The following is a 14,141-nucleotide window of genomic DNA, read 5'->3' on the forward strand; positions in this document are numbered from 1 at the left end:
TTTCAATTTTTATCATAATAATAGAGAATTTGATATTATGAAATTTGTATTTAATTCCTTTAATTTTGTTACAGAGGCATGGAAATTACAGAAAAGTTAGATTGCACATCTGCTGTGGCATTACTTGGATTCTCACTAATTATATCAATACTAAGAAGTTTCAACATAAAGAATGAGGCTGCAAGAGTATTGGCTGCTTCTCCACTCTTTGCCTTTACAATTACTCATATTTTGTACCTCAACAACTACCAAATGGACTATGGTAATTTCACCATCTCATTATTTTTTCTACTTCTTTATTGTGTCACACAAATATTATGTAAAGTGAGTTGCTAACGTGACTATACTTACCTCCAACCAGGGGTGGAACTAGAGTTTTAGCTACAGATTCGACATAATTCAGTGGTTTTACTCCAAAACTCTTTATCTGTGTTGAAAAAAATCCGCTTAATATGCATAAACCAGAACCATAAACTCAAAATTCTGAATCTGCCCCTTTGTGTGCATAATAAGACTATACTCATCTATGTTTCTATGAATATTACTCCACATTTGATATTTGATTTTGAAACTTTTCTCAGGATGGAACATAAAAGTTTGTGTTACAATGGGTGTTGCTCAGCTTCTAATTTGGGCAATTTGGGCTGGAATTAGTCAACATCCATGCAAATGCAAAATATGGATTGTGGTTTTTGGGAGTGGAGTTGCTATGTTCTTAGAGAATAGTGATTTTCCTCCATATGCAGGACTAATAGATGCACATGCACTTTTGCATGCCATAACAATTCCTCTTACTTGTATTTGGTGGAATTTTATCCAAGATGATGCAAAGTACCAAACATTTGACCTTAATAAGAAAGAAAAATAGTGTTTTTCAATGAGGGGTGGAACTAGAAGGCAACTTACGGTTCGGTTAGACCCAATAAGATTGTCCTAAATCTTGTATGTGTGTTAAGAAATTCGTTGAATATGTACAAGTTTTCAATTTAGAGTCTAGTTTTTAGCACTTGAAGTCGTTGTGGACTTCAGAACCCGTAAAGTTCAAATTGTGGATCTATTTCTATTTTTGACAGGGTTGTTATGTCTAAGTGAGGTTGATAGGTTTTGACAAATGACAACTAAGCTTGTAAGAGATGGAATTTATGCAAGTATTGGACAAATACTATTTGCTATGAATTACCAGATTTACATTACATCCTATAGTACTCCTAATTCCATTGCTGCCCAAAATTGTTCCAAAGGATCTCTTTCAGATTTCGCATCATATTAGGATTAGTAAGGTAAGACATAGCCTGTACCTTTTCTTTTGAGTTTTGCTTTTATAATGACAAAGTAATAGCGTTAAAAGAGCCATTTTTGGTATTTTATTTTGTTTGGATTGATTGTGTCAACTAATTTTAGTATGCTTGTTAGTTCATTTTGGTATTACAGTTGAAAAACATAAACAATGCATTTTCTTTGCTTCTCTCATAAATCCTAATTAGCCTAAGAAAAACACAAAAACTTAACTTGAAAGATCAAACTTTTGTATATACAAAAGTAATTAGTTTAGAGAAAAAATTCTGTAGGTTTGAATAGTAATGGGAACTGGTTTTTAGAAGTTGAAAGATAATTTCTTTCCAGAAATACTTTTTAAAAGGTCGACCAAATACAAATTTTTGTTCTAAACTTCTAATATTAACAAAAAAATAAAATAAAATTGATTAGTCAAACACAAACTGCGACTCTACAAAACTAGTTTCTCGATGAGCCTGAGTTTCACGATCTACTGAAAAGTCTGAACAAATACAAAACTTAGCTTGCAGCCTTTGTATTGAAAATCTTATAGATATAAGGTGTGTTCGGTATGAAGAATAATAGTTTCAATGGAAAATGTTTTTCAGGATAAGTGAGATTCATACCTATTTTCTTTTATCGGTAGGTAAGCACAAAATATTATCCTAAGAATATTTATATATAATCCAAATATATATTACGGAAGGTGGGGTGGAATAGGGGTGTGGGGTGGTGGAGACGGAGGCGGAGGCAGAGGCTATTACGATGAGGTGTGTTCGATGGGAGAACACACAATCAATGAGGAAAGCCATTTGTCAAACATGTTTTCCCTATTTCCACCAGGAAAGTCATTTTACTCATTTTTTAAAAAAAAAATAATTTCAAAAATTATGACCAACCAAACTTGCCTTTGCCCCCCTTCCACTCGGCCTTCGCTATGTGAATAAGGTCTTAATCCATCTAAGCATTTTGGGCAAACCATAATAAGTCGCTAGTCGGAGGTTTAGACTTTAGACCAATCACAATTCATCACCATCTTGCCATCTCCAACTGATAACAGACTATTATATAAGTATTGATCTAAGTCCCTGCACGGGGGCATGACTCCCACCCAAATCGTACATGAATTGTCTCAACATGAAGAAAAAAATCGTATTGATCTAAGTCGCTGTGCAGGGGCGCGACTCCGGAACCGTACATGAATTGTCTCAACATGAAAAAAAAAAATTAAAAAGTATTTTCTTCCTACCAGACATACATGATCATTTGCCATTTTAATTTTAATTTTTATTTTTGAAACTGCGCTAAAATTCACTTGTAAAAGTCTGAATGTGTCACTAGGTACGTGTCTGATCCAAAGGCAATGCATTTTTTGAGGATTCATCACTGATGCAACAACATTTTTCGGAGAGTCCAAGCAACATAGATTTTAGCTCAGCTTTGGAAGAAGACGAGCCATAGTTCTAAAAAATGGCAATGTCCATTGACAGAACAGAAGTTAATAACCAGAATCTGGGAAGACAGATCAAAAGCAAAGAGAAGAGAAGAGAAGATTCCTGTCTTGACCATACCATTTATGAAATCATCCCGTTGAGTAACCTGTTTACCTGAGGTACAGGACGACTCCCCGGGACCGACCTATGTTCATAAATTTAGGACCTTTGAGATTTCATGCCAACTCTAAAACTTCATAAACAAGATAACTGTATATTTTTGTATCATAATCACAGTCCAAAAACTACGATTGTTTCTCTGGCTACTGTAACTAAAACTTATTATGTTTTATATTTTTGATAAAGTGTGCCTAATATCTCACATGAACACTAACGTGCTGTAAAAAGGTTTCAAGGTGGAGGAGAGCCGCAACTCATGCCATTACAGATTCTTGTCAAACACACTAACATTTGAAAGTGACATAACAGGATCGATAACCTGCACAACCACTGTCATCTGAGCATTCTATCAACACACACTGTACAATTACACATCACTAACGAGCCAGTAACCACGTTTTCAAATTTACAAAACTTTGTGTATCAATCAGTAGCATACTAATTCAATCATTCACATAATGACACGAAACTACACCTAAACATGGTTAGTTACTGCATTCTCTTTAAACATGTTCCTAAGCCGATGCCTTTTGAACTCATTTCTAAAGGTTTACATTTGGAGATAAAAAGATAATCAAATAGTAGCAAGCTAGAATAACACCATATTAGAAAGAAATATCTTCTTTTGCCAAAAATTTACAAAATTTCTTGAACAAAAGGTAGTAATACTACTGTATGAGCGAAAAAAACTACTACGGAAATCTAAACTCAAACTCAAAAAAAGTTAGCACTAAACTCCATATACAGTTTAACACATTTACTCATAGACTTTGAAGAGAATGCTCAAGAACCAACCTCATACGACGTGCCAATACGTTCAACTCCGCGACTCTTTGTTCCTTCCATCTCTCTTCAAACTCGTCCGAGCTTGCCTTCTTCAAAATACCACCAAGATTTGATCTTTCTCCAACAACACCATTTCTAAAATCTTTCAAACACTCATCAAACACATCCATCACCACTTTTGCAGCAATATCCCCTGCACCAAATCCTACTCCAACCCGAACCGGACCATTCACACGACTAAATTCAACCCGTTCATCCCCTATCTCCCCTCTATCCAATTCCACATTCACCTCACTCAACTTCCCATCTTCATCATCAAACTCAATATTACCATCATTCTCTTCATCTTCACCTTGTTCCACTTCCTCATTCACTGAAACCCCATTACAGGTCGACCCATTCCCATCTTGGTAGGGAACAATACCATATCGATCCGGGTCATAAATATTCGGCAAAAAACTAACCTTCACCCCAACCAAATTCGATTTCTTCGATTTCTCAGCATTAAAAGGCGACGTATCAGAAAAATCAGGATGCCATAGCTGTTTCGATAGATCATACAAAGCACGATCATGAGGAGACAACAACGACCTATCTAACCCTTTACTCAAACGAGAAGAAATAACCCGAAACTTCTTCCGAAGCCTACGAAGCTTCTCTGAAAGCTGAGATTTCGTATAAGGCTGAGACATAGTGTTCGAAAAACGAGTATAGAAAACATTAAGATCACGAGGGAAGAAGAGATTTTCCGATGACCCATCAAGTAGACCTTGAAGAAACCGGATCTCATCCGGTTCAGTCCATATTCTATGAAATTTGAATGGTGGGGGTTTTGGGTCCGAACCCATTTCTCCGACTCCTCCATTGGCACCACCACCGTCGCCGGCGCCGGTGCCGGCGGCGGAGGTAAAGGGGTCGTCTGTTGCTTTGCGTTTGATAGGGAGTTTATTAGGAGAAGAGGGTAAAATGGGTTGAGTTATTTGGGGTGATTGAGAAAGGGGAAGAGTGGAGTTCATGGCTATATGATTAAGGGCTGAACCATTGAAGACGAGAACAGTGCAATTGTGTTCATGAATTTGAGCTAAAAGAGATTTTGATTAATTTTGTGAATTGGTTTTAATTTGGTTTAAGCGTTATTTTCGGTTTAGGGTTAAGACTTTGTAAAAAAGGAATTAATTTTAGTTAATGAGTAATCTAATGAAAATTTATTAGCAAAATAGGGAGGTTAAGTAATTGGATATTATTATTTGCAAATATTGAATTTTGATATGTAGAATAGTGTGGAGGGATGTATCATATTTTCGAGAATCAATTTGGATTTACGGTTGATCTATTATAAAAGTTATTAAAGAGGGTGTTGGAGTAGTGTAGTGACAAGAAGGGAGACTTGTATATGGTGTTTATTAGTCTGGAAAAAAATAATACTCCTATGATAGTCCTTAGGAGGTCCTTTGAAGATGTTTGGAATTTAAAGGTGTATATGTGATGCATATTAGGGCTATCATGTATATGAGTGATGAAGCCAAGATCTGAGTTAAGATAGTGAGAGATGACTTAGATCACTTTCTCATCGTGATGGGATTGCACTTGGACCCACATCCACAAAAAATGAAAAATCCTAAATAATAAGTGGATTATTAAATATTGGTCTGATTGTGTTGAATTTAAACAGGTTAAATCGACTAAGTTAATAAGTGGTTAGATCATGAATTCGCGCAAAAGTTATTTCGATTAAGTCAACATGGCTAAATAAGGGATCATGATCTAACATGTCCAACACTTGTCAAATACTCATATATCTTTTCTTATAATTTATTTGAAAACCAATCAAAATTAATTTTAAAATATTTATTTTACACTAAATCTGAGACTTATGATAAACCCATGATACCAACTCAACTCTATTACAGTTTCAGCACCAAATGATGTCGTGTAGTGGATGAGGTTGATTCTCCTATAACTAGGGGTGTGCAAAAACCGATTTAACCAATAAACCGAACCGAAAAAAACACTATTGGTTTATTGATATTGGGTTATTGGGCTAACGGTTTTTAAACGGTTTTGCAAAAAAAATTATTGGGTTAATTGTTCGGTTTCCGGTTTTATGATTTTTGTTAATGGTTAAACCGGTAACCCAATAAGAGTATACTAAATTTACTAGTCTTATTGTTAATGGTTAAACGATTGTTACTTTCACACTTTTTGTTAATGGTTAAACGATTGTTACTTTCACACTTTTTGTTAATGGTTAAACGATTGTTACTTTCACACTTTTTGTTAATGGTTAAACGATTGTTACTTTCACACTTTTTGTTAATGGTTAAACGATTGTTACTTTCACACTTTTTGTTAATGGTTAAACGATTGTTACTTTCACACTTTTTCCTTTGAATGTGTCTAAACTTGCAAGAAAAATGATTGTTACTTTTATGATTATTACTTTCATGCCAAATGCTGGAAAAATCATATGGTTTATTTGAAATTTTCTTATCGTGTATATAATATATATGAGTATTTTCTTATTGGTTAAACCGAAAACCGAACCGTTAAGTACCATAAACCGATTAACCAAAAACCAATAAGAAATATGTTATTGGTTTGACGTATTTACAAATCGAAAACTGATAAACTGAACCAATAACACATAAAACCGAACCGAACCGACCGATGCGCACCCCTACTTGGAATCAATCCTTAGTTCGTTTCTATTTATTTTAGTGTTAGACGAATTGATGTGACATATTTAATAAGAAGTGTTGTGGTGTATGTTATTCACGGATGATATAGTATTGATTGATGAGACGTGTGATGGGGTTAACGATAAACTGATTTTTTTTTAAAAGTCATAGAATCTAAAGGTTTTAGGTTAAGTAGGACTAAAACAAAGTATCTGGAATGCAAGTTCAATCTTGATTGAAACATTAGTCATACTCAAGAAAGGAAGTTTCAAGTACCTTTGTTCCATAATTCAATGAGGTGTTGAGACTGGCGATAATGTTGCACATCATATTGGAGAGGAGTAGATGAAATTGAGGCTCTCATCTAGGGTACTTTGCGATAAGAATGTGTCGTCAAAATCTAAAGGTGAATTTTATAAAGTGATGGTTAGATATACTTTGTTTTATGTTGTAGAGTGTTGACCAATCAAGAATGTTCACGTACAAAAAATGCACTTACAAAGATGAAGATGCTCATATGGATGTGTAGACATACTATGGGAGATATAATTAAGAACGAAATTATATGGAGCAAGAAGAGAATGATGACCTTCGTAGCAAATAAAATGAGGGAAACAAAATTGACATGTGGAGTAATTTCTTATTTTTTAATGTGTATTACTATATGTTGCTACATTTATTTTATATCTTACGACTTTGTTGTTTTAGTCTCTTACTTTCTTGCATCAAATATATTTTTATTAAGCCAAAGATTTATTCGAAAGAAATTCTCTACCTCTAAAGAGTAGATATAAAATCGGTGTATATCCTATCCTCCATGAACCTCAATAGGATTATATGAAGTTTGTCTTATTGTTGTAGAATGGTGGAATCCAATATGATTTTTCTTATTTATAATCTAATATAAATAAAATATTGATAGTATTAAATATTTATTAAATAAAAGGCTTATATTCTTTTAAAATTGAATAAAAAGAAAAATATGCCATAGAGAGGGAATATAACATTTGACTTATTTTTAATAATTTTTATTTTTTTTTAATCTTTTACTCCAACACAATAAAAATACACAAAAACTATTTTTATCTTAAAAATACTGAATTAAACCAATCCATCCAAACCTCCCCAACTCCCCGTCTCCACCGCGACGCCGCCACCCTACCCACCCTCTATCCGCAGCGCCACCCTGCATCACCGCCCTCATTCTTGATATTAATTCCCTTCTTCCATCACTTACCATCTGCATAACTTAACCTCTGCTGTCATCTTCTTCAATCAACCATGAAGATAAAACTACCTCTTTGAGCTTCAAATTTCATCTTATGGGGAAAATATGAACTTGTCACCTCGTATTATCTCCCCTTTAGCTTCCAATTTACTCACAAAAACTTCCCATTTCTTCATTCAACTCCACCAAAATCCATATTCAACTCATTCACTCCAAACACTTCAAGATTCCCCCAATTCCAACAACCCCATCATCACTTCTATATGTAATTCACTACGCAGAGGAGAAAATTGGGAAGTCTTAACAAAAAAGTTTCAATCTTTTCACTTCACTGACCCAATTGTTCAAGAAGTGCTCATACAGCTCAAAGAACCTCATGATGCAAAAAATGCCCTCACTTTCTTCCATTGGTCAGCAAAAAGTTCTAATTCTCGACATGGGGTTTTTATTTATTGCATTATAATTCATATTCTTGCTAAATCTAAGCTTGTTAGACATGCCAATGCGTTGATTGAATCTGTTTTGAGGAAAGAATCAGGGGTTGGTGAAAATGTGATTGGTGTTCTTGATTGTTTAATTGGAAGTTATAAATTAGCTGACTCCTGTTCGTTTGTGTTTGATTTGTTTGTGCAATGTTGTGCTAAGTTGAGAATGGTAGATAAGGGTCTGGATGTTTGTAAATTGTTGGATGAAAATGGTTTTAGGCTTAGTGTAATTAGTTATAATACTCTGCTACATGTCGTGCAAAAGTCGGAAAAGACTTCTATGGTTTGGGGTATATATGAGTATATGATTGAGAAAAGGATATACCCGAATGAAATGACAACTAGAATTATGATTAGTGCTTTGTGCAAAGAAGGGAGGTTACAGAGATTTTTGGATGTTGTGGAGAAAAGTCATGGAAAAAGATGTCAACCTGGGGTTGTTGTGAATACGTGTTTGATATATGGGATGATTGAGGAGGGTAGAATTGAAGACGGGTTGAGGTTGATGAGGAGAATGTTGCAAAAGAACATGATACTTGATACAATTTCTTGTTCATTGATCGTTCTTGCAAAGGTGAAGATGAGAGATCTGGAGTCTGCTTGGAGGGTTTATGATGAATTGCTTAGGCGGGGTTTTGAAGGGAATGCACTGGTGTACGATTCGTTCATTGGGGCGTATTGTGAGGAGAAGCGGATAGATGAAGCGATTAAGTTGATGGACGAAATGGAGTGTTTGAATATGAAACCATTTGGTGAAACATTTAATCACCTGATTAAGGTTTGTTCAGAAGTGGGAAGATTAGAAGAAAGCTTGAAATTTTGTGATAAAATGACAGGAAATGGGCTCCTTCCTAGTTGTTTATCTTTTAACAAGCTTGTTGCCAAGCTTTGTGAAAATGGAAGTGCAAAGTTTGCTGATAAGCTATTGACTACTCTGATGGATAAGGGTTTCATTCCAGATCAAAGCATCTATAGTTACCTCATTGCCGGTTATGCCAACGTAGGTGACGTTGAGGGAGCACTTAAACTTTATTATGAAATGCAATATAGGTCGATCTCTCCTAATACTTCTATTTTTGATTATTTAATTATTGCTTTGTGTCAATGTGGGAGATTGAAAGAAGCGGACGAATTTCTCTCTTTAATGATTGGTCAATCCTTGACACCAAGCACTCATGTTTATAAGAAATTGATCGCGAGACACTTGGAGAGGGGTGATGAAACAAGGGCTAATCAACTGTACAGACAAAGACGTACAGAGATTGACGACATACAATAGAATATTTGTGAGCTTTCTACTTTATTTGCAATGCTATCTAGCTGTATCAGTAAGCGGATTAAAGTTGTTTCGCACAACTTTCTTTGTGATGGCATTGGTGAATGTTTGTTGGCAGGTGGTAACATGATCAATATTTATCCATTGCACATGCATATACCTTTTACCCCTTGCCTGCTTGTTCTAAATCTCTTTTCTCTTTTTCTAGCACTGGATGGATGAGAGTGATGGTACAAGTGATTCCGTACTAAAGCATAAACCTATCTGGGCTACTTATAACCAGAAGTGGAAGAAGGTGAAGAAAAGAACAGTAGAAAAGAAGAAACAAGGTGATCTGCACCGCACATATGGTACCAGAGTCATTCCAGTGTGAGCGCAACAACCTTTTATCTCACGCCTTTGTCGATTGCTTATAACTGCTGTATTGATGCCACTTCTCTCTCTCTCTCTCTGATGTTTAACAGTGCCTTCTGATACTAAATGAACACATCAGAAATATTGCTATACAAATCGATTGTACTATTTTTCTTATAACTGAGAAATCACCGAGGAGCAGTGGTGCACCGTGCAAAACAAAATACTTGGTGGATAATGGACCTGCTCCTCTACCCTTCTCCATTTAAATACCAAGTTTTGTCAGTTGCAGGGTTCGAACCAGTGACATGTGCCTACTTGGGAGCTAAATTGATAATGCAGCGTTCTTTCTTTGCTCAGTGACCAATTACTAGTTCTGCTAAAAGACTTCTCTTTGATTTTCAGGAGCTTGTGTGTATTTTATGTAAACCTTTCTACCTATTGCACTGAATGGTTAGATATGATCATCAAATGCTTCTGCATTAATCATTGTATTGGTCTTTGATATTGGACATCATGGACAACAATAATAGCATATTACACTATGCCTGTAGTCGTTTTTTATTTATGTCATGATTAAGATTGATGAATTGAAACAAACTTGTACTGCATGTTGTTCCATTTTTACATAGTTGACCTATAGCAATATTATTGCTGAATTATTAGAGGATATATATCAGAAATGCCAAAAAAGCATCGCCTTTGATACATCTCTCTTCTATTTGGCAGTTCTGATTATTTCACGTGAAGTTCGATTTTTTTTTCTTCTGTTAGTTTGACAATGAATGGAAACAAATACAACTAAGCCTTAATCCCAACCTAGTTGGGGTCGGCTATGTGAATCCTCACTACCACTTCCGCTCCATCTAGACATATCTCCAACCAATATTCAATAAATCAAGTTCTCTTAACTTAAACTTTATCAAAATTTTAAAAAAAAATCAGATTCTCTACATTTTACACCGACATAAAAATCCCCCAACAAGATCTAAAAGCCTAAATTCCAGAAGATTTTTTCTCCTACTACCGCCATTGTGAACAAGAGAGCCATGCTCTAACAATCTCCTCCTTGTTTACAGGTTTGTTCTGTCTTTAGCTGATATGGATGAACATCTTATGATGGAAGATGAAAGTCTTGTTTGGACAAGTAAAGATGTAGTTATTGTACTCCAACATCAGAATGATACGATACCTTTGAGGTAAGTGAAGTTTTTACTCAGTTTTCATTGCCTTATCTATCTTGTTTGTTTTAGTGTCCTTCAGTATGACTTTCTACTGTATACTACATTCATGGAACTTTTAATCTGTTGGGGAAAGGAGATTGCTTTCAGTTTCCTTGGTACTGTCTTCCTGGCCTCAAATAAATTATAAAATCTAGTAAACTAAGTTTAGATTTTAAATAGTATTTACAATTAACATTGCGACCATTCGTATCAGAGAATGTCGACAGAAAGCTGAAAGACCCTGATAACAAACTTACTCTTACCTTATTCTATTTAACAGGAGATCACTGATTTGATATAGCGTTGAGAACCATACTCTAAGTATATAGTGAGATTTTATTTCCTTCGCCTCCCTCATATTCTCCTGTATTCGGCCTTTAGACATCTAAAAGATTTTGCATTCAATTTCTATAGACTATTTCTCTGCTCATCAGAAGTGTTCTTATGATTTGGTGGTGTCTAATACATTTATGAGATATGCAAAATGTGGTATATGAAGTCAACCTCAAATATTTCATTAGGTGAACATACAAGCCTTCCATTAAATTCTTTTGATATTTATTCTCCTTGCATGCATCTGGTTTGGTGATCTTTACTTGTTTCGTGTTGGCATTTGACAGTTATGTTTCAGAAATAGAGAGAAGGCATGCTATTTCAATGCTAGCCCAACAACATATATCGACTGGGCTGGCTTCTGCTGTGGATGGTTGAGTGCTCCATATGAAAAAGGCTTCTCATGTGCATGAAAGGCCTGTTGTAAATTGGCTCTGGGCAACAGGTTGCCACTCATTTGGACCGTTCTCTAACACTTCACAAGTCAGTCACTGTTGATTCAGCCCTTCACCGGATCAGCGAGTCATCAGATACTTCATTCGTACCAAACACACCCTATATAGTCTTGATTTCTGCATTTTCCTTATCAGCACAGTCCACAATCTTAGTTCTGGTAGTCCATGAACTCTTTCATCAAACTATCTCCAGAGCCAGCATTCTTTTGGGAATCAAAAGCTCACCTCGACTTTTGCTTCGACCTTAGTCAGTTAGTTGTTAACTCTGATATGACTAGTTTGTCACCAAGTCTTTGGATGTCTGACTTACAATCCACAGAATTATTTCAAGCTATGTGCTTGGACTCTTCAAAAGTATCAATAGGTGCGGGCTGGATCCATCACGGATGCGACAACTTTCCATCTATTTTTTTAGTGTTCTTATTCTGCAGCTATATGGAGTTCCCCTTTTAAAATGGCATGGAATCAGAAGACAGGCCACAGGGTGACAAGATGAAGTGGATTTGATGGTATCCTGGAGCTTGTCAAGCTCATTATTCTGGAGATATTTTATACGGAGTCGGCATTTGAAGTTTATGTGTTCTACGCTTATGTGTTTTTTTTAAAATGAATTCTTCCAAGTTTGATGATAAAAAGTTTATTTACCAAAATAATGTATATTTCACTATACCGGTCAATTTTTTAAAAAAATCAATTTTTCATGTTATGTTATACTATGTGTTTTCAGTATTTGAACAATTGATGACGTTGTAAATAAGTTTAACTATATTGCGCTTCGAAAGCTAAGTATTATCAATAAATACATCATATTTGACATACGAAGCAAACACATGACCAACTAAGGGTGGATATTGAAAATTTTGATTTTTCAAAATACTAGATCATAGTTTGTGTATGGTGTGGTTCGGTTGTATTTTTTTAAAATGACAAGGGAAATTCGTAGCCGCTATTTTTTGGGTGTGCATAGAATAAAATTCTCGCTTCTATGCAATAGCTTGCAAACCATACAGGAGAAGTAACCCACACTACGCAAGTCTGGTGTGACGAGCTCGACTTAGAAGGCAAACCCCTTGCTGTTGCAAGCAAGGAGTTTTGAACTTTAGACCTCCAACATGAAAGTTCCAAGCCCGAACTATTTGGCCACCCCGAAGGGTATAGTTCGCTTGTATTTTAAGGTTTGATTAATATTTTGCAATATGGTAAATTGATAATCATAGTTTATTCGGCTTCAACTTACATATACACATATAATGGAGAACTACTATAACTTTATATATTTACTGGTACTATAATAAAATATTGTAAATTGCATATATAACCATATACTTCGCTGATATTCGATTTATTGGTAATTTTATTAGAAAATAACAAATATTATTTTTGTTAATTAAATGCATATTAAATATCATAATATCAAAATCGCAACATAAATTTTTTAGTTTCAATAACTATCGTACCATGTGCATACCCCTACGTCTACATATGCATATATATGTTCATTTCTTTCTTCTTCTTTCCTTTTAAATTTTACTGAAATTTAAACTCTGATTTCCCGCGATCTATTCCATTTTCAACTGATACAAGTTGTAGGAAAAGAAAAAATATTTGCACACATGTTGCCAAACAAGTCCATATATGTGCCACTTATGACCAATTAATTTATAAAATATAGTTGAAAAATACACAATACTATTTGAGGTAATTAAACAATAGATAAAAATAAAGGAAGAAAATATATATGAGGTACAATATTGTTGGCTTCCCTATTATAATATTATTATTATAATAATCTGTTTGGTCTTTTTTCAAAAGTACAAGTATTAAAATTGAATTAGAACAAGTTAGTTCTCCAAATTCTTAGCCATAAATGTATATTAGTAGAATTTTTTGCGTATTTTTCATGTTTAATGAGTGGAATGTTTACCAAATTAAAGTTTGGGCCAACCACCAAAATAGACTTTGACAAATCCATTAACGACTTCACTTGACCAAATTGTACAACTTCCCATAAATAAATTAATATTTTAATCAGAAAAAAAAAAACATAGTTCCTAATTAGAAATTAAATACAAAATTAATTTTAACAAGAGGGGTTAATTACAAGTATTTGTTGGATACAATAAAATGTATTGCCAATGATAGTATTCAGAACGGGCTCCGTGTTTCATTAATTTTCTGCATCGTAGAAGCATTCGGAACGGGCTTTATCACTTTTCGCTCTCGAGATTCAATCTATGTGAACTTTGATTAACATTATATTGACATGAGAATGAATGCAATATATACTATTGTTTGTATAATTTTTGAATATTCAAATCTCAATTTTTAAAAAAATATTGAGTTGATATAATCTGATTAACAAAATGATCTAACACTTGAAAAGGAAAAATAACACTTATTTTAAGACAAAAAGAATATCATATATATTTTAAAGT

At 34.5% G+C, this 14,141-nt stretch overlaps 3 protein-coding genes across 4 annotated transcripts; 2 read left to right on the forward strand and 1 right to left on the reverse strand.

The window, feature by feature from the left end:
* Positions 1-3,467: 3,467 nt before the first annotated feature.
* LOC102597795 (uncharacterized) lies at positions 3,468-5,061 on the reverse strand. The gene has a single exon (XM_006360326.2). It carries the CDS (start codon positions 4,688-4,690, stop codon positions 3,650-3,652), a length of 1,041 nt encoding a protein of 346 aa, XP_006360388.1. The 5' UTR covers positions 4,691-5,061; the 3' UTR covers positions 3,468-3,649.
* Positions 5,062-7,685: 2,624 nt separating this feature from the next.
* LOC107063210 (pentatricopeptide repeat-containing protein At1g66345, mitochondrial) lies at positions 7,686-9,130 on the forward strand. Its single transcript, XM_015314789.1, has 2 exons — positions 7,686-9,065; positions 9,116-9,130. Exons 1-2 carry the CDS (start codon positions 7,686-7,688, stop codon positions 9,128-9,130), a joined length of 1,395 nt encoding a protein of 464 aa, XP_015170275.1.
* A 132-nt stretch (positions 9,131-9,262) lies between these two features.
* On the forward strand, positions 9,263-12,356 carry LOC102598107 (uncharacterized). Of its 2 annotated transcripts, XM_015314799.1 has the most exons (5): positions 9,263-9,459; positions 9,550-9,710; positions 10,101-10,148; positions 10,775-10,894; positions 11,539-12,356. In XM_015314799.1, exons 1-5 carry the CDS (start codon positions 9,283-9,285, stop codon positions 11,627-11,629), a joined length of 597 nt encoding a protein of 198 aa, XP_015170285.1. In that variant the 5' UTR covers positions 9,263-9,282; the 3' UTR covers positions 11,630-12,356. The 2 variants fall into 2 exon arrangements, with proteins under 2 accessions (XP_015170285.1, XP_006360389.1); XM_006360327.2 differs by lacking the exon at positions 10,101-10,148.
* Positions 12,357-14,141: the final 1,785 nt, after the last annotated feature.

Source organism: Solanum tuberosum, unplaced genomic scaffold, assembly GCF_000226075.1.
Source record: "Solanum tuberosum cultivar DM 1-3 516 R44 unplaced genomic scaffold, SolTub_3.0 scf00323, whole genome shotgun sequence".
NCBI classification, from domain to species: Eukaryota; Viridiplantae; Streptophyta; class Magnoliopsida; order Solanales; family Solanaceae; genus Solanum; species Solanum tuberosum.

Bases quoted from the DNA above. Each gene is read 5' to 3' on its own strand.
- LOC102597795 (XM_006360326.2), bottom strand. From the start codon at position 4,690: ATGAACTCCACTCTTCCCCTTTCTCAATCACCCCAAATAACTCAACCC.
- LOC107063210 (XM_015314789.1), top strand. From the start codon at position 7,686: ATGAACTTGTCACCTCGTATTATCTCCCCTTTAGCTTCCAATTTACTC.
- LOC102598107 (XM_015314799.1), top strand. From the start codon at position 9,283: ATGAAACAAGGGCTAATCAACTGTACAGACAAAGACGTACAGAGATTG. The intron at 9,711-10,100 runs GTGAGCGCAACA...TTTGATTTTCAG, and splicing joins GGTACCAGAGTCATTCCAGT to GAGCTTGTGTGTATTTTATG. The intron at 10,149-10,774 runs GTTAGATATGAT...CCTTGTTTACAG, and splicing joins TCTACCTATTGCACTGAATG to GTTTGTTCTGTCTTTAGCTG.